The sequence below is a fragment of the Ziziphus jujuba genome, chromosome 7 (genome assembly GCF_031755915.1).
Source record: "Ziziphus jujuba cultivar Dongzao chromosome 7, ASM3175591v1".
In the NCBI taxonomy this organism is placed as follows: domain Eukaryota; kingdom Viridiplantae; phylum Streptophyta; class Magnoliopsida; order Rosales; family Rhamnaceae; genus Ziziphus; species Ziziphus jujuba.
In genome coordinates this window covers 2,050,593-2,070,899 of record NC_083385.1, presented here as the reverse complement: position 1 = coordinate 2,070,899, position 20,307 = coordinate 2,050,593, and the positions used below count along the sequence as shown (strand labels likewise).

General features: G+C 37.1%; 3 protein-coding genes across 9 annotated transcripts; 2 read left to right on the top strand and 1 right to left on the bottom strand.

The window, feature by feature from the left end:
• The first annotated feature begins 519 nt into the window (after nt 1–519).
• Nucleotides 520–2,989, top strand: LOC107423817 (glucan endo-1,3-beta-glucosidase 5). The gene is made up of 2 exons (XM_016033454.4): nt 520–980; nt 1,661–2,989. Exons 1-2 carry the CDS (start codon nt 640–642, stop codon nt 2,814–2,816), a joined length of 1,497 nt encoding a protein of 498 aa, XP_015888940.3. The 5' UTR covers nt 520–639; the 3' UTR covers nt 2,817–2,989.
• An 849-nt stretch (nt 2,990–3,838) lies between these two features.
• On the top strand, nt 3,839–7,445 carry LOC107423841 (uncharacterized). The gene is made up of 6 exons (XM_016033481.4): nt 3,839–5,091; nt 5,605–5,702; nt 6,026–6,050; nt 6,370–6,490; nt 6,590–6,724; nt 6,905–7,445. Exons 1-6 carry the CDS (start codon nt 4,479–4,481, stop codon nt 7,107–7,109), a joined length of 1,197 nt encoding a protein of 398 aa, XP_015888967.2. The 5' UTR covers nt 3,839–4,478; the 3' UTR covers nt 7,110–7,445.
• A 102-nt stretch (nt 7,446–7,547) lies between these two features.
• On the bottom strand, nt 7,548–15,737 carry LOC107423840 (alpha-aminoadipic semialdehyde synthase). Of its 7 annotated transcripts, none has more exons than XM_048478739.2 (25): nt 15,390–15,737; nt 14,807–15,078; nt 14,626–14,712; nt 14,397–14,526; nt 14,059–14,232; nt 13,743–13,825; nt 13,426–13,656; nt 13,223–13,298; nt 12,820–12,991; nt 12,543–12,639; nt 12,286–12,452; nt 12,001–12,055; nt 11,703–11,843; nt 11,089–11,430; nt 10,879–10,959; nt 10,714–10,779; nt 10,434–10,551; nt 10,005–10,134; nt 9,715–9,794; nt 9,406–9,564; nt 9,026–9,269; nt 8,824–8,932; nt 8,578–8,739; nt 8,425–8,494; nt 7,548–7,892 (listed from the first exon to the last, which is right to left on the bottom strand). In XM_048478739.2, exons 2-25 carry the CDS (start codon nt 15,053–15,055, stop codon nt 7,840–7,842), a joined length of 3,276 nt encoding a protein of 1,091 aa, XP_048334696.2. In that variant the 5' UTR covers nt 15,056–15,078; nt 15,390–15,737; the 3' UTR covers nt 7,548–7,839. The 7 variants fall into 7 exon arrangements, with proteins under 7 accessions (XP_048334696.2, XP_060674765.1, XP_015888965.3 ...); XM_060818782.1 differs by having other exon boundaries at nt 13,471–13,656; XM_016033479.4 differs by having other exon boundaries at nt 13,540–13,656; nt 15,390–15,736.
• Between the last annotated feature and the right edge of the window lie 4,570 nt (nt 15,738–20,307).

Here is a 20,307-nt window from a genome sequence, read left to right as displayed (position 1 = left end):
TGTGTTTATTTATTTAAAAAAATATATATATACCGGAATAAAAGAGTTCCTTTGTGAATGGGTTGGTTACCATGGGCCACGCATAAAAAAGTGCAATAACCAAGAACTTTGTAAAATCAGTGAATAATTGGGTATTTATACCCATAACAATTATTGAAATTGCCTGCCGACAATTTTCTTTAAAAAAAAGTTGAACAATTAAACTAAAGTTCATAATGGGCTATTGCGGGCAAGTGACCCAAAGCTAATAATCGAACAAAGTGACTACAATTTTCAATAATTAAGTACGACCCACTAAGCAAGATATCCAGGCAGTTGAATACGAAAATCAGAATATTGACGTGCAGGAAAACATTAGAGCCCAAAACACCAAATGGTATCTAACAAGTTCACTCTATTCTTTTCTTGACGGATTATTCTCTCCCTTCACAAATAAGATATAGATAACTTGGCGATTCAAATGGGTTTCCCTTTGGTATCAAATTCTTTGTTGAATATTTATGTGCTTCTTTCTTTACCTTTCCTTTCGTGAAAGGACACTTGCCAACCTGTTGGTTAAATTCGAGAGCTGCTTTATATATACATACGTGCACAAGCATTTAGTTGAAAAAGAGAGGAATTAAGATTGTAGAACAAAATATGGGTTTTGGATACTTGTGTGTTTTGTTGGTCTGTATATTACTCTCTGAAGGTTTATCAAAGGGTGTGTTTGGCTTGGCATGCAACTGGGGATCACGTTCCACACATCAACTTCCACCAGATATAGTTGTGAGGCTATTAAAGGCAAATGGGTTTAACAAAGTGAAGCTGTTTGAAGCTGAAGCTGGACCTCTTAAGGCTCTTGGTAATTCTGGTATGCAAGTCATGGTGGGAATACCAAACGACTTATTAGCACCTCTGGCTAGCAGTGTACAGGTTGCAGAGAACTGGGTGGCTCAAAACGTGTCGTCTTACATTTCCAAAAATGGAGTTGATATAAGGTAAAACAAATATATATACACATCAATTAATTTGTCATGCATATTTTAGTAATTTTATTTTGCTTCTCTAGCTTACAAAGTGCTGATCATATAACAAAACTAGATATTTCCCATTTCCGAGAAGTTAGATAGACGTAGGTGATGTAATCAATCTTTCTTTCCCAATACAAGATGAACATATCTCTGGATGTACGGGAAGTTTAAACGGCAAGCTTCCCAGAAATATACATAATTTTTTAAATATGAAACTTGGGAATATGCTAACCTTAACGTTTTTATCTTTTTTTCTTGGGTTTAAGCTAATTTTATATTCAATACACACTTTATTCTTTTAGACTTTTAATTTGATGGGTCATGCGGTTCGTACGTGTTTGGCTATGAATTTTTTGACAGAAAATGCCAGTTTTTTCCAAGGAAGAAAGGTAAACTTTTGGCATACAGTGCTTGTAAAAGGACGAATCGAAATGTAATTTGTTTTTATTCTAATTTATCCATATAAAAGGACAACTGTTGTTAATGCTTAAAAAAAAAATGTATTTTTTTGTGATACTTTGTCATCAGAACAAGATATTGGTGATTTGAAGACATATTTACTAACAAAACATTATGAAGCTTGAGTTATGCTTGTCATAATAAAGGTTAATTGCCATGTATTAACCAAAAAATTTGTAAATATGCAGATATGTGGCGGTGGGCAATGAACCATTCCTTCGCACATACAAAGACACTTTCATCCACACCACGTTTCCAGCACTACAAAACGTTCAAGCAGCTCTCATCAAAGCGGGTTTAGGAAGACAAGTGAAAGTGACAATCCCCATCAACGCCGACGTCTACGATACCGGAAGTGGTCTACCTTCCGGCGGAAACTTCCGTTCCGACATCCACGACCTCATGATCTCCATCGTCAAGTTTCTCAGCAACAACGGAGCTCCTATCACCATCAATATCTACCCATTTCTCAGCCTCCAAGCCGACCCCCATTTCCCCAAAGATTATGCCTTTTTCAACGGCAATTCAAAACCTATCGTAGACGGCTCTATTACTTACACCAACGTTTTGGACGCCAACTTCGACACTCTTGTCTCTGCTCTCGAAAAGAACGGCTTCTCCAACATGCCCATAATCGTCGGCGAGGTTGGATGGCCGACGGACGGCGATCCCAATGCAAACATTGTCAATGCTCGTCGGTTCAATCAGGGTCTACTTGAACGCATAATAAGTGGGAAAGGCACTCCGAGACGACCAACTCCACCTGACATTTACCTTTTTGCCCTTCTGGATGAGGATGCGAAGAGTACTGACCCCGGGAATTTTGAACGTCATTGGGGGATTTTCAACTTCGATGGAAGCATCAAATACCCGTTGAATCTTGGAAGTGGAAGAGGTTTGACTCCTGCGAAAGGAGTCAAGTATTTGGCAAGGCAATGGTGCATAATGTCCCCGCAAGCTAGCACTGCGGATCCGAAATTGGCTGAGAGCATAAGCTACGCGTGTACTTATGCGGATTGTACTAGTCTTGGATATGGTTCTTCTTGTGGGATGTTGGATCCGAGAGGCAATGCTTCTTATGCTTTCAATATGTATTACCAGACCATGGATCAGCGAAAAGGTTCTTGTGAGTTCAATAACTTGTCCATCGTTACCACCGTTGATCCTTCTCCTTCTCCGAATACTCAGGGCTCTTGTCGGTTTGAGATTATGATTGATCTTGGCAAACACGAGAAAAGGAGTAGTGCTCCTTCAATGGCTGCTTCAAGATTTGGAAGATACAATTCCAACATTGTCGTCGTTGGTTTCCTTGTCCCACTGCTGCTGTCCATGTGGGTCGTTTGATTTTATTTTATTTTTATTATTATTATTATTATTTTTTCACTTGGTATTGTTATTACTATTATTATTATTATTATTATTTTTTCTGTATATATGAGTTTTCAAGACAATTATATTGTATCAGATGGTTTTATGAGATTTAATTAATGTATAGAAAAATCTATAATATTCTGTCATATATGGTAAAGAATGAACATCTCGTAATAATATTAAGATCCATAATAAGTGCATGTACAATCACAATCTTGGGTTTTTGCTCTCGTTATAAAGTTAAGATGACACCTTAATCATATAATTCTGACAAGATTCATATCGGAGATTTGTTGTGGATATATAAATCTATTAGAGAGTAGAGACAACTACAGATTACAGCATCTATATATATATATATATATATAATTCCAATAATAATAGATCGTACATAACAGTTGTAAAGTATCATCAACGACCCAAAAAATTTCTTTAAAAAAATAAAGTATAATTAGGAGAACTTAAAAGGCTTAGATCCGCATATAAATAATGCAAAAACTTTCTCCTCTAAGAAGAAAATTCAACGGTTACATAGGTCATATGATCTATGTCTGATACTCTGTTTGTAGCAAACGGGTAGAAGATCTCAGTTGAATATTGCTTAATTAATCAAGTTGGATTTTTAAAAAGCTCAAACAATGAAGTGATTATAGTCACCCAAAAAGAAAAAACAATGAAGTTATTAAGCAAAGTTCATAGAAAATGTTTGGACTTGGGAGTAATCAGTTGCAAGTGATGATTTTTTTCTTTTTGTTTTTGTGAATAATATATGCAAGCGGTGGTTGGTATGCACGTCTTAATGTAATTAAAATATGATCACCACCACAGCTTTTGCAGCAACAGTTGCCGGTGGTGGGTCCCTTTCAGTGAAAAATAATGTGAATTTCATGAGCCTCCTGTAAATCATGCTCAACCCAAAAATAGAAAAATAAAAAATAAAATAAAAAAACAAAGTCTTAGTCTCCTACACGCAGAAAAAAGAGGAATATATATTGGAAAAGAAAAGGACGGAGGGGACGAGAGAGAGAGAGAGAGAGGGAGGGATGCGGAGTTTATGGTAGAATGGAAAGGAAAAAGGTAGAAAGGAAAATCGGAAATCAAGCCAAAATATTCGCCTCCACCAATAATTAAATTTCAATATTAATTTACTTAAAAGAGAGGGAGAGAAATATAGACACACAGTGAGATTTCAGAGCTGGGTTTTTTTATTTATTTTCTTGCTATGATTAAAAAATCTAGGTTGATTATTGCTTAGTTCTTGGATTTGGATTTTTGGATATTCCGAATCTTTCTTTTCACTCGTCCCTTGTATTTTCGTCCTCCATTTTTAATTTTCTTCTTCTTTATCCTCAGATTTTTCGTCACCTCCTACCGATCCCATAGGAAAAAGATTCAATTTTTTTTGTATTAGTAGTATTTTTCTTTATGCGGATTCTCGATTTGCATGTGTAATTGGATAGTTGATGCGATCGATGAAACGGGCAGAGGTGGAGGCTAAGTGGGCAGACAAAATTAGAAGTCTGGTTTGATTTGGGTTTTTTCGTAAATTGGAATTAGGGTTAAGTTTCATATATAGAAAGTTAAAATTTTTAGCTATGTGGGTGGGAATGTGAGTGATTAAAGAGGGAATTCGTTATGTTATTGTCAAGGAAACAAGGCAAAAGTTTGCGAATCTTCTTTTCCTTGGGCCATTTGCACTCTTTTCAATCTCAATTTAAACAAACCCATTGCCATTATCGCAATCGCAATCAGCGGAGCTTCATCAGAGACATGGCTGCCGCGGCTGCAGCTAATGGAATCCGAAGCGACCTTTTCTTCTGCAAGGCCTTTCATGTCCGACAAGTCCCTTCTGATTCTGAGTTTTTTTGGAAGCTCTCAGTTTCTACACAATCTTGTAGAACGTCGGCGATGAACAGAGCTGGCTGTGGCTGCGGCGGTGGCGACGTCGGATACAGTTTTATTCTCAGAGGCTGCTTTGATTCTCAACCTCATGATCAGCTGGGACGTCGTCGTTCATTCCACAGTAAAAGTAAAACCAATAATAGCAGCAGTCTTCGTAGCAACGAATTTGAGTGTCATAAAGCGCAATTAATCCGTGGTTTGGAGCTGGAGGGACTCGCCGTCGCCGATGCAAGCAAATTGCGACCAACTGATCTCGAGAAAGCTTACCAACGAGGTAACCCACTTGGGTTCCCTCACCATCCTTTGCCCCAAGATAAAATCGTTGTTGCTGTTGACGTCGATGAAGGTATATCTATATATATATATATATATATCCCTGCTGACTATTGGTTTTTGCTGTCTTTCTTCTATGCACTTCTCGTTCCTAATTGAGAGATTGAGACTTGGATAGAGATATTGCATGGTTGCTGATTAGCTCTTAATATCAAAGGAAAATCAGCAAGGGGAAAAAAAAAAAAAGTCAATATCACTCTCAATGATTTTGACTGTCTTCATACTTCTAAGTTTGGACTCTTTTTTCCAAAAGATGGCTTCTTCGTAATCCATCACCTTAATACTTTTAATTCATGTGGAATTTTGACCATGTTTCATCACTTTTTTACATTTTAGTTGCAATTTAAACACACTTTATCAGCTTCATTATTACTTTCTATGAGCTAGTAATTCTTCTTAGGATATTTTATCTTTGTATTCCTTGATCATTAGCCGCTGGTCTTGTATTCACTTCTATATTTGCTTACTTGGATTTGTCCTTTTCACATGCATAATGTGTGCTGCCTTCTGCTTTCTTCCTAAACAGTTTTAGGAAACTTTGTGTCCGCCCTGAACCGGTTTATCGCAGATCGTTACTCTTCAAATCATTCTGTTCAAGAGTATCATGTATATGAGTTCTTCAAGGTAGTTCCTGCTACCCTTGACTAGTCTCCACTGTCTGAAATTAGTTGAAAGTGATTGGCATATGTAGTTTTTCTCTTAGGATTTTCTATCATTTTTAGTAATTAGTAGCTAGTTCTATAGCCCCGGAATTTTCGAAGCAACAGCATAATTGGATGTGAAGATAATACTGCCATGCAAATTGGCTAATGTATACTGATGAGTGATGACTATGGTCTTGGCACATGTTTTAGCTTTCTTTTTTTCAGCCCATATTTGATGACTTTGGTTTTGGAAATTTTTTCACTTGTGGATACTTTCTGATGCATTCTGCATTTTTGTTACAGATATGGAACTGTTCTCGTGATGAAGGTATTCCCTTGTTCTACTAATCCTACTTATGTTCATTTGGCTTTAAATAGCTGGTTAATATTTGAGTTGTGTGTATTTGTGTTTTCTTGAGAGTACTTTGAAATTATCTGCTCCGACATAAATATGATTAGATTAGAGATTGTGATGTGTTTCAAGAATACTTAGAAAATCTTGCTGTACCATACTCATGGTTAAGAGATTTTTTTTTTAATATTTTTGCTGCAGTATGTTTTGTGCTGAGTGATGCCTCCACCATTCCCCTTTTTATGTATAGCTGTGATCGGTGGATTATTTAAAATATTCTGCTTTGTCATGACAGCTGCTTTTCGCGTTCACGAGTTCTTCAAGACATCATATTTCAAAACTGGGATCCATCCTATCCCAGGTTCTCAGAAGGCTCTTCATAAGCTATCAAGATTTTGTAGCCTCTCCGTCGTAACGTATGTATGAGTAGCAAAACTTCTTTCAAGCAAATCTTTTAACCTGCTTTACCTTACTGGACCTTTTGAAATAAAGAAACAAAATTTATGCTTCAATAGGTCTAGGCAGAATGCTATCAAGGACCACACAATAGAGTGGATTGAGGAACATTACCCAGGCTTATTTCAGGAGATTCACTTTGGCAACCACTTTGCTCTAAATGGAGAGGCGAAGCCTAAGTCAGAAATATGCAGGTATCCCTAACCACTTTCCTCCTTTTATGTCTGTGCTCCTTTTCTTTTTCCTATTTTTTTTTTAATATAATTTACTACGTGGGTTTGGAAACTGGTTTTGATATATGTAGTGTTTGTTATGAAGCATAATAGATATGGTTATTGGTTGTGAATTTTCTGATGAACTATATATTTTGGCAGGTCTTTAGGAGCAAAGGTTCTGATTGATGATAACCCTAGATATGCCATGGAATGTGCTGAAGTTGGAATCAGAGTTCTCCTTTTTGATTATGAGAACTCATATCCTTGGTGCAAGGCTGGCTCCATCGATGAACATCCTCTTGTGACTAGAGTTCATAACTGGGAAGAAGTGGAGCAACAGCTAATTACATTGGCCTTCCATTAATTCTATAAACTGCTTGTAAAAGATACAAAAGATGAGACAAATACCCTTTGTTTTAAAATTATGTTTGACCGATTTATGTCCCAAGAGCATCCAAATGGATGGGTTAGAATGTGGGATTGTACCGTCAATTGGCGATGCGGCTTTAAGGAAACTAGCCAAAAAGGATTTTACCTGAGCTATGATAAGGATATCTTGTAATTATTCTTGTAGTTGCATTTGCAGGTTAAGTTCATTATATTTTTAATGAATTTAATTTTGTGGAGTAGAGAAAAAAACTATCAACATGTTATGTCGATATTTATTTTGATTATATGGAAAAAATACCGATTTCGTCCACTGAATGATCAAAAGCTTGACATTGATGAAAGGCTGAAACTATATTAACAGGAAATTTTATATATGCTGTATTAATTATCTACTAAAGTCTTTAAATGGCTATGAAGTAAAATAAAATAAAATATAATATAATCTTTAAACAGTTTTTTTGATAAGAAGATAATCTTTAAATAGTTGAGTTCCTATGGCCGTATTCAATCAACTGTATATGATTCGACCCCATAGAATTTCTCAATTTGACAGCTCACTCAAAAGCGTAATCTAAAATCTGTCAGCAACTTCCATTTTCATCCACAAACCCCGACGAAACTATAAACGATTTCTCCGTAAGGACAACAAGAAGAAGTTTAAGTTTGCATCTTCTTCTTCTTCTTCTTCTTCGTCTTCTTCTTCTTCACTCCACCTTCTCCATCAACTTGAAACCATACGCCTGTATAATATCTAGTGCTGCAAAACATACAATATTATTATTTTTTTATTATTATTACCTGTTATACCATGTATACATTAGTCTTAACCAATTACATTAATTTGTCAGCACAATTAATTATCTTAAATATTTGATAAATTAATATTATAAAAGCGTTTCTATAACAAGGCAAAACTAGAAAAGCCTCCTTGCAACGTGGCGTTTAATCCAGAGGAAGATGTGTAACCAAACAACTTAACACTTGTTGCCAAAAAAAAAAAGGTGTTAATTCAAAGAACATGTCTAAAAAAGTCAAAAGAGTACATGTAGAGGTAAAGATGAAAGAAGCGTTTTTATTTGGAAGACTCAGACTGGTTTTCATAGCATGAAAAAAAGACCAGTATCAAGGAAAATTCTTTTTTATAAATCATCAAAGAAAGGGGAAGATAATAATAATAATAATAACAATAAAAAAAAATAAAAAACATTATTAGTTATTGAACCTCTAAACTATATATATACATATTGTAGTAAACAAAAGAGAAGAAAGAAACGAATTATAATAATAACCTGGAAGGTATACTTCAGGTTCAATAGGCCGCAACACCCCTCTTGTCTTGATCTTGTTTCTAAGTAAGAGCTGCAATACCCACACCATCAACATACTTTTAAAGCATTTGCGTAGAAGGAGAAGGACAGAGATTTGAGAATGCAACAAAATACCAGAGCTCCAATTGCTGCAGGAATGCCAACGGTGAGAGCCATCGCAGTGGTGGTTTTCCCATTCTGCATCCTACCAAATTCCAATAAAGTGGCTCTATGTTTCTCTGTAACTTGGTCATCTGGGAAATCTACCTCCACTTCATGATGCAAAAGCACCATATCCTGACCATTAAATACATCTAAGTTTCAGAATAAATGGTATGCTAAAAATCTCTCCAGTTTTAGCTGAAAAGAGGTTTTCTTTACCTGTTCTGTGCTGGAGTAGGCTAACCTTTCTTCCATACGTAGACAGGAAACATCAAAAGCACTTTGGCAAGAGCTAGGGACTTCATTCTCCTCGTGAAGTCCCAAAAAACTATTTCACAAGAAAGCAAAACGACATTAGAGCGCCAAACCGTTAAATTGTATAAAGAAAATATATTGTAATATGTACAAGAAGAGGCCTAACATGATAGTTTTAGCGGTATTCACTGCAGTTCCTTGGTCTTTGCAATACCCACGGCTAACAATTCTTTCAGCAATGTCCTTTTCTCCTCTCAGTGTAGCATCCACATCCATATGGCCGCCTTTAGTCCCAAGTAATTCAAGCAGGAACCTTCTAAATGTGGGTTTCTTTCCATCCTTGAGAAGTGGATGAGGTTCCGTACTGAAATAACCAATTCTTGCAAGTGCCCCCATTATCTCACCAAAACCTACGCAAAGTAATATTATTTATACGATACAGAAACACATGACAGAGTGAAGTAAAACTTCAAGTTCAATGATTCTAACTCTGTCATGAAACAAAGAAACAAAAGCGCAAAAGCCAATCAAACACATATGTCATACCTTCGTAACGGAGGGTTCCACGAAAGACAGTCAATGCTTCATGTGCTATTCCATACAATTCCCCATAAACTAAAGAGTTACGATTTGGAAGGCACTCCAATGCAAAAGCAGGAAGCTCAGGTATCCGGAGTTTCACAGCTGAATCATAAAGATTCTCCCCTGCAAATTTGTACCATAAAGTGAAACTTCAAAGATGAAAATTAGAAGTATAAAAAAACAGCATTGGGAATAGAAAAAAAAAATAAAACTATATAAAACTATTGAAATCTTCTTATACTTATTACTATTTGTTGTTTGCCGAAAACATACCAGCTATATGCACAGTTTCACCATTAGATCTATAGATGGCAGGATTACGCCCAGCTCGAATAGCTCCTGCAGGGCTCCAACTGAAACAGTTGATGAAAAAGTAATTAGTGAGTAGCCTCCACAGAAATGAAGCTAAAAGTTTTATTTTACTCATTCAGTAGTTTAGTCTTTAGACAATCTCTATCAAACATAGTTGGCCATATGGGAATTCAAGAAAATCTTTGCTTGTGAGGAGTGTCAGGAAAGAAAATAATCTTACTATCTTTATTGCTTCTAATCTATTAAAGTACCTGAATTTGTAAGCTAATGGGTTGTTTGCAGCTGCTGGGGATGGGAGTCCTCCGCAGTAAGAAGTGAAAGACCTCACTTTTCCCTTTCGAATATGTGCTTGGTCGATCATCTTCATCGCCATCATATGATCTGTAACATTTGATTTCTTTTCATATCTCAATAATGATTCATCATCAATATCTCAAATGGTTTCAACTTCCAAATAGAAAAATTGAATCAAGCATCTAGCTCCAGAGTCTAATATCAGATATCCTTAAGTTCAAAAATTAACAAAACAGTACTAGATATTAAATAGACCCATTTCTAACAAAGGGACCATAGATATTCATAAACCATTAAGAAAAAAGAGGTTAACAAAGTCTACAGCTTAAAAGAGAAATATCAGCAGACATAACTTCAAACTACGTTAAAACAGGAGTCCTGATTACCTATCCCAGGATCCAAGCCCATCTCACCAAGAATCGTAATGCCAGCACTCTTTGCCTTTGCATCTAGTGTTGACATTGAATCATCAACGTAACTAGCTGTGACAAGATGCTTTTTAAGCTGCATCAATCCACAAAATCATATATACTCAGCTCCAGGAAACCAAAAATTAAAAACTTTCTAATAGATAAGGCAGTCCAATCATTTGTATTGGTCTTGAGCCTTGACAATGCCGATCAACAATGATTCTGAATTAAGAATATTAAGACACATAACTAGTACCTCAACGCATGCATTTGCTACGATGACATGGCAACTAGCAGGCAGTAAACTTATAACAACTTCAACCTGCAGGCAATCAGTATCAATGTAAGAAAAAAATGGCAGTTCATGCCAAAGACTATAATTGTATATAAGCTCTGTATTACACTGAAGACAATATCCTACCTCTGAGATATATTTATAAAGATTAGCATGGTCCATCACATCGAGCTGAACCGCAGTTGTATTTGGAATATCTTCAATGGTCTGCATCCGAATATTGTTCAATATTATATCAACACTTTCCAATGGAAAAGAAAAAGAATGTGTGCAGAAAAGAAAGTATATTAAAAAAAAAAAAGAAAAAAAAAAAAGGAGGTAACAGATCAGGTGTACCGCTTCTGCATCCTGCAGATAAAGAGACCCAACAATCACGTGAACATTATTCTGCTCCTCAAAATCATCATCTAGACATGTTTTACTCCAGTGGCATGCTGAAGTGCTTCCAATTGATGATAATAACTCTGCAGCTGGTTGACAAACCCGGCCTGCTCCAAGAATTAGAACCCTGGACTTCCTTTTTATGTCATCTTCCTTTTTGTCACTTTCCTGGACTTCACCAAGCCTAAGTGAAATATTATTTGTTTCTATATTTAATGGCCTATCTCCAACTGGCTTAGCAATAGATGTTAGAGAATCAATAATCTGATCCAGAACTCCTCCATCATCCGCGCTAACCTGTCCAAGAACAATTATTGTCTTATGGTAAGATATAAAACTTAAGCCAAACCTTTTTGACATAGGAATAACACCTGCAAAATATAAGTCAGGCTCATGAGACATCCAAATTGAGAATAAAAGTTAATTTTCACAACAACCAGATTCTGAGAAAGAAAGCTATTCTGTAAAAATTTTCAATAATTTCATAGTTTTTGCTGTAAGAGGTATTTCAGAATACGTGGTAAACAAATTAGTTTCAGTTGCTCAATCTGAAAAACCGAACTACTTACTTCAACTTCTGAGACTGAAATATCCTTAGTACTCTGACCCACTTGACACCTAACCAATTGGAAGGAGCCGCCAGCTGCTTCAATGATATCCAAGGCCTCATTTATCAGAAATTTATCAAATAGGTGACCACTCAGAGATACCTGTTAATCATAATTATGGATTTGATAAGTAAATACCATAAAAATTATAAATATTAGGATGCCGAGCAGAAAGAAAATGTGACATAATCCTTACCCAACAATCGTTGACAAAAGAGAAGTAATAGACAAAGATGAAAAGCTAAACTGCAAATCATACCAATATCTTGTGCTTCTTGTTAGAATTGGAACTTGCAGGATTTTCTAAATTTTCTCTGCATTATTAAGAAAGCGAATGATCGCTGATTACTTTTCTAAATAAAGAAACAATTTAACAGTCCACAAAATATAGCTAAGAGGCCAAAAATCAAATAAATTAATCAAAAACTTTCTTCAGAACTTCATTAGGTGAGGATGTCACTCCCTGTATTTTCTAAAGTACATTCTCTGCCTATAAGCAATGCATATAAGAAGGCAAATGTGTTAAGGTGGAATCGAAGCTTACTCTGAATAAGACTTTCGCATACGTGTAATATATCCATACAAGGAGGTAAGTGACCCTCCATGTGTTATACAAGCTCTCCTTAAATGTGCAGGTAACTGAGAAATGTTGATCGTTGAAGCCAACTTGCCAACAAAGTCAGATAATATGTCTCCGAAGTGTTGAGAAGCCTTTCCACATTTAAACAGTATGTTAATCAAAATAATGAAGAGAGGACAATTATATATTCTAAAATAAATGGATGGATAGAAGTGCTACACCTCTTTTGCAAATTCTGTTGGAAGAATGTCAACTGCTGAACATATCAAACCTTCACCCTCCATGTCATGATGGTAAGACTTGTTCAAGGGATCATACCTGAGAAACATAGTCAAAAATCTCAACATCTAAGCCACAGAGACCATCAAAATCGCTAGGCAGAAAAATATTTAATAGTGCTCAAAAAGAACAAATATATATATATATATATATATATTTATATATATATATATATCATATAGACTATCTGAAGTTGACATGAAAATTTTTATGAGAAACCTGAAGAAAGGTGTGTCAATTGAAGTGCTTTGGCTAACAAATTCTAGTGAACCACATATATCACAAGTTATATCAGAGATTCCAACAAGCCTGCATCCTTTGCTGGTCAAATCTTGAAGCTGCTTGGTACTCAACAATCGAGGAAATCTTGGCTCCCAATACATGCAATTCACTGCCAGAGAATATAAATATAAACAACAATGTATTCATGCAAAGAAAAAAGATTTAATATGCAAAAGCTAATGGTTATATGGCAATAATGACACCCTCAATAATTGTGCTGAAACAAAAAGCTTTAACATGTGTACTTTTACTAACCATTTTAACTAACCATTAACCAAAGTGGTTAAGTACAATAGTTTGACAGGGAAAAGGAAATTGGCAGCTGGGATATAACACATACCAATTACAGAGGCGTAAGGGGCTATCTTCTCATGGAAAACAGAGTTGTAGTGTTCCGGATGAGCATAATAATCAGCCTGAAATAAAATACCAAATTGAGAAGGTCAAGAAAAGGTAAGATGATTAACAGCTGATATACACTTAATTGCTTTAAGTTGATCCACATCAACAAGAAACCTTTTAGCATGGCACCAAAGTCCTTACGTAAAACAAGATAGTGGAAGAAGACATAGTTGTATTGGTTCTCACTATATGAAAGATCCTTCTTTTCAACCATGTCTCGACAAACACTTTCTCAAAAAGCTGCCAATTACTTACTTTATCAAATACTTCCACTGAATCCTTCTTTTCAACCATGTCTTGACAAGTGACAACACAACCATACACTTGGAAGACCCTCTTGGATTTCCGGGTGGGAGGAGATAAATCCCTGGACTAACCAAAAGGAAGATGTATAAAGGTTATAATTGGACTATATATATCTATTCACGAAAATATGATATCTATAACTTGATACTTACTTTCTCATATAAATCTGGAAGCCTGCTTGGATCCACAAAAGTGTGAGGTAGCAGCTTAAATATTTCTTGCGCACCAAGAGAGACTACAAGAAAGAAAAGTATACAGATTATGTTAATAGATGTTATTGAAATCTATGACAATATAACTCCTCGTAAGAATTAGCAAACAGAAGAGGCCTAAAAATGTATTCAAAGTGTGACTGAAAAATGATGCTGCTGGTACTTAGAAAGCTAAATTCATTGCACATACAAAGTAGTCAAAATTTACAAATTTCAGTTGGCAACACCAAGGATAACCAAAGGCTAATGACAGTACCATTTCCCGAACCAGTGAATACAAAGACCAGAGGACAAATTCCTGATGGCAGTCCAAGAGTTGCTATCTCTTCACCCACAGAAATTACTGCAGCTTTGGCAGCAGCCAGGGATGAATACATATAGGATGCACCCAAGGAAAGAAATGGTGTTGAATATCCAAGACTCAGATACCCTGGGAAGAGAGAGAGAATTAGCTTAACAGCATCTTCATTAAAAGCACTTTATATCAAAGTGCACCAATGAACTCAAACATCAAGCACATTCACCATCTAAGACTTCCAGTGGATTAGAATTCAAAAATGCATTAAAACAGGTTGATAAGAATATTGAGCATACGCTTTCCCAACCCATGTAAGAAGTCAATTAGTCCGGCTCTACCAGCGAACTTTCCGAATGCAAGTAATCTTTTGCCGTGGTCCCCAACAATAAGCTCATAATCATATAATGACACCCTTTCTGCTAGAATCTTCATTAGAAGAACAAAAAGCAAGAAAAAGAAAAAGTTTGTTTTATTTTGTTATAAAATCAATCCTTGTGTATAAAGATTGTATAAACAAGGAAATACCTTATCTAACAGAGGCATGTTTTCTTTCTGAGCCTTGTGCGTATGGGAGAAGAACGCATAGGCTCTATCAGGAAGAATCATCTCCACCTGCACCATAGCCCAAAGCTTGGGTCAAATCAAAATCAAGCTGACTTCCCAAACTAGCTGATACATGAAAACAACGAATGGAGAATCTTAGCACCTTCGGTTGTTTAATACCCAAAATTAAACCACATTCTGATAAGTCATCTGAAATTTCACAGCCTACATCTTCATACAGAGCATCATGGTGGATTCGTTTGGTCGATGGTTGCACAATTATGCGAGACACCCCACTTCTGTGCTTACCACTATATAGTAGTCGAGCACAATGGGACGGAGTTAGAGGTACCCTTCTTTCCCACTTGTTTGAAGACTCTGAGAGGATCCCCACAACTCCATTCCCAAGCATGTTGGACCCTTCAGTTTAGTTTCCTGTACACATTAACAATCAAAACTAAACTAGCAAATTCTTCGAAATGCCCATATCAAAAAAAAATTATATGAAATAGCATCTATTTTGTCAAAAGAACAAAAGTACGCTGATCATATGCAACCACCGTAGTATTAGTATACATAAATCGAAATTAAAGGATTAGAGGAAAACCATATTGTGAAGTTTGCAAAGCTATTAAGTCGCTCCTAATCCGATAAAATAACTAAGTTTTTCTTGTTTGTTTTGTCTGATGCGCAATTTTTATCTAAAAAGAAATTCAAAAAATATAGAAGACACACACAAAGCTTACCCCTTTCAAAGCTTTGATAAAGTCTATACGAATTCACAAAGCGCTTTGTGGAAATTCCTGAACGAATTCTTGTTGGTTCGGCTTCTGTAAAATCATAAAAGCTCGGACTCCAAACGTGAATGTGATAAGACTGGGTGATGAAATTATGAGGATGGGAAATATGAAAGAGTCTCAATCAAAGTACAGAAAGAACGCTTAGAGGAAGATGATGAGGAAGCTCGTCAGCAGCACCAGCATTAGGAAAAAGATAAAATAAGAACTAAATAAGGCATAACAGCATGGGATTGGGATTGCTGAGTGGGCAATGGATATCCACCATTTTTTAATCATCACCAAAAATGAAAAATTCTTATATGGAACTGTTACGTGTTTTATATACAACTTTTATTTTTAAAAAAATTTAATATTTTTGTATGATTTATATACTTTATTTTATGATTGTGATTGTGATGTTGACGATGATTGTAACTTTTCTCGACCGAAAAGGATGGTCGACCAATTTTTATTTTTATAGGCTTTTGGTGAAATTGATGAAAGAATGTCCATCTGTACTCTGCCACGTGTTATACACGTGTACAAAAAATTTTGCTTTTCTTTTTGTCCTTATTATAACCAGCTCCACTGCTTTTTTAGGATTGTTATGTAATGCAATATAATATTTGTAGGAGAATGCCGGTGACGCATGAGACAAGTTAAATGGTAATGGTAGTACTATTACCTTTATGAGGCTCCCAAGTTTCTTGTTTGATTATCCAGCATGTATTGTAGACTGTCGCTTTCTCTTTTAGATTAGGTGGATAAGCTACTTGTCGTATTTTCTCATCTTATGTATGTCCCACATTAATACGTCTTTTATCTTACCGTCTTTTTGCATAGCTGGACCTACTACCTCGGCTTTATCTACAGTTTCAGAATGCTACGGCTACGTTTCATCCATGCTTCAATAATTCCATTTATTAGTCCCCCAAAACCTTCATTATTATTATTTTTCTTTAAAAAAAAAAAAAAAACTTCATTATTTAACTTGTCGTTTTGTTGCCTTTTTATGAATGAAATTGAAATGTGGTTTTGATTATATAAACTTTAGTATTCCTATTTCATTGTTGCTATCTATTCTTGGTTGTTCAAAAATGATAACCAGCTCAAGAAAAGTACCTTTTTTTATATCCTTTTAAATTTAAAATTTGGAAGAACATATAGATGGTCTTAAGAAACTTGATGGAAATTGTATGTTTGAATTGTTTTATTATATATTTGGAGTTTAGCCTAGCTCGCGTGGTCGAGCACCGCTATCTGACCACTATCTGGCACCATAGTTGCGTGGGTTCAAGTCTTGGGGGCATAGGGGACAGCACAAAAATAAATAAATAAACAAGAAATATAATTTTCTTTTTAATTTATAGTATTTTTTAACAAAATTAACTTTTAATTATTTTTGTTATAAAAATGAATAAATATAAAATATAACATAAATTATCAAGAAAAAGTCAATGTATAAGTTAATGTTTTAAAATTTCAATTTGTTTCTGTTTGAAATATGTTTTAAAAAAAAAAATTTCTTCTCGATCCTACACCCAAACAAAAGATAGGAAATATATGATGCAAGAAAATTATAAATATAGAAGGAAAAGCAAGTGGACCGAGCAAAGGACAAAGTGTGAGTTGGATTTTGGAGACCTTGGTTTCTGGTAAATTTTGGGTCAACAGGCTCCAAATGATCATTGATGGCCTAAATTAGATAACCTAGTCGAGCCTGAGTTGAACATTAAAGAGATTTTTAGCGTACGTGGCCTTCTTGGGTTAAAGCCCTGGATGTCTCCTTTCAAGCCTGACAAATTCAGGTGGGCTGAAGCTAGAAGTGGGTAACTCTTATGGACTTTCCATCATAAATTCCAGAAATGGATCATCAGTGTCGTGTATCTAAAAAAAATTGAAAGCCTGTCATAAAAACTTATTTATTGCAGGTATTTGATTTGGATATAACTATTGAAATACTATTGATTTGAAAGCTTATTTATTGTAAGTATTTGATTTGGATTTAATTGTTGAAATATCATGGGTTATAAAAGTTTAAGCTGTTTTTATATTTATTTTTTTTTATTTTGAATAGAATTATTGATTTTTAAACTTAGGACTTTTGAATATCTAATTTTAATACTATATTAAAATATCATTAATTTTAAACGTTTACATTCATAAAAAAATAAATTTTTATTTCATTTATATTAATAATACAGGGCAAAGGGATTTTTTTTGTATACTTAGGAAGCGAATTTTCGAAGGCTAAAAATAATTTTTAATCTAAAATTTGAATATTCGATAAATAAAAGTGCTAATAAGTAAGTTCAATAATTTTTTTTACCTTAAAAAAAAACAAAGAAAAATGATAAGTGCCAAATTTTTTTACATTTTACAAATGCAAAAAGGACAAAAGATCAGGAACCATCATTTATCAGAAACGGTAGCCAAGTGTAACGGTCCGCACCTTTAGAATGGCTTAGTGGCATTTTCGTAAATATTTGAAGGTCGGGATCTTCGATCCCGGGCCGTGGGAAGTTCTTAAGAATGTCACTAGGATGGTGCATATCGAATGGCAAGCCAAGATGTGAAGGTTTGCTAGAGAAAACCCCATTATGATTCCTCGCACAAAGTGATATCTATGGGTGCCAGAAAGGAAATGGCTCAATAAGCTCTTTAGGGGGGTGGTCCGTGTTGGCTCTCCACGGCCCCCGGCTCCGGCTTCTAGCTTGGGCTAAGCGAGCCTCCCATGGGCGACGGCAAGCCATGGGGCGGACATATAGTGCCACGAAGGTGGGCTTATGTCTCCGAGGGACAGGGAGTCCCGAGGACAGTACCGGTAGGCGCTACGACCTGGTACTGCGCGTCACTCCTGTGTCAGAGGCTAAGTGTAGCATTCGCTATGCCGTTTTCTATCGGCTATGCCAAGAACACACGTAGGCCTTTGTTACAAGGTTGTGGCAAATGTGCCAATGAGCGGGGGCTCGGGTTCTGCCTCGCTCAAGAGGGTCGGAAGCTAAATAGGCACGGACGGGGCGACACCGTGCCATCGGGTGACATTCATATGTGGGCTTCCAATCTTGTGTTGCTATCCTGAGGGCATGTTGGCACGATGCTGGTGTGCATGCTCTAGGGTCGGATGCTATTCGAGATGTGCATGGACCAAGGCCCGAGTGAAGAGATGGGTTGCTGGCTAGATCTTGGCACAAGATTAAGTAACAAGCTACCGAGTGGGCGCAAGGCCATCGGGCTAGCTTGCTGAGCGACATGAGCCATGATGACTATGGGAACCTCCTGAGTATACAATTGGTATCAGATGGGTCGATATATGAACTCGGATAGTGAAAAGGCTGGCCATGACTGGAGAGTCTTGGCGCCGCACGGTCTATTCCGCTGCATAAAATGTAGGACCGTGACAAGTGGTATCAGAGCCCGGTTTGTCCTGCAATAGGCGAACCGAGGAACGGATGGTATTGGTTGGTGATGCTTGGATCCGTAGAACCCCGATGCTACTGTGAAAGGGGCGTGAAATCAATAGATCAGGCCGACGGGGCCAAAATTATGGTTGCCACAGAGGCACCAAATGCGAGCAACAAAATGTCCTTATAAGACCAAGAGGGTCAAATTTGAGTATGGTATACTGCCGGAGGGCAAAATTTGGGTTCAAGAAGGAACCTTGGATGCGTGGAGCATTGTAAATTTGCCAGAGGGCAAAAACTGGCTCAGAGGAGGAGCCGAGATACAAAAGTGAGCAAGATTGAGGCAAAGAACTAGGGAAGGGACTTAGTTCAAGACGACACTAGGTGTCAACAGCCGAAATAAGGGGGTCGCAGAAGAGAGGACCTCCATTCAAGATGTGGTAACTCGTCGGGAAGAGGATGCCACTTGCGCAAGGGTTGGCGTTGGAAGCCACAAGAATAAATGCACACTCGAGGGATGTTGTGCATAAATTTGCCTTTGGAGAAGGCAAAGCTAGCTTGAGAATTGCTAGCACATCACCATCGTGGAGATGGAAATTTGAGATGCACACTCGAGGGATGTTGTGCATAAATTTGCCTTTGGAGAAGGTAAAGCTAGCTTGAGAATTGCTAGCACATCACCATCGTGGAGATGGAAATTTGAGCGCGGGAACAAGAGCTAAGAAGGGAAACTTAGCTCGTCACGGCAACAGAGTGCCGAAAATGCATGAAGTGGAGTTCAAGAGAGAGGAGAACTACCACATGAAGAACTCTCGAGTTTGGGTACCGTTGGGATAGTTGACGTAGGGGCACCACCTGAGAGGAGACGGTGTGCTCGATGAGAGGGTCAATGTCACCATCGGATTACTTGGTAGAGTTCGGTCCACGGGAGGACCTTGAAGGCAAGAGAGTGCCTTACTTTGGAGCTCGGGAAGCTATTCGTCCAAGAGGGACAATAAGCGTTGGCTTGGGTGCCAACAAGTGAAGAGAACATTTGTCCAAGGGGGACACGAGTCTGGCTTGGGTGCCAGCGAGATATACAAAAGGCAGAATTCGTCCGAGGGGGACACCATCTGCATATGGAGCTGAAAGTGCGGGGCGAAGCACTAATTTATGCACAAGGAGGTGCATGTTTTGAGGAAAGCTTGAGTTTGGGTGAACGCATGCAATAGGTCCTTGGCCAAGTCCAAGAGTGGGCGCGCGAAGGTCATCACAGAGGGTGATTCTACAGAGGTAGAGGGACGACGTATGCAGGATCTTGAGTTTGAGCCTAAAGAGCTTATGTGGATGAAAGGTGTTGCGCGGAGTGCAGGAGTCTTGAAGATAGCAAGCGGGCACGTCGATGAGGGCATCGACGTAATGAAGTGGGGGAGGATGTAACGGTCCGCACCTTTAGAATGGCTTAGTGGCATTTTCGTAAATATTTGAAGGTCGGGATCTTC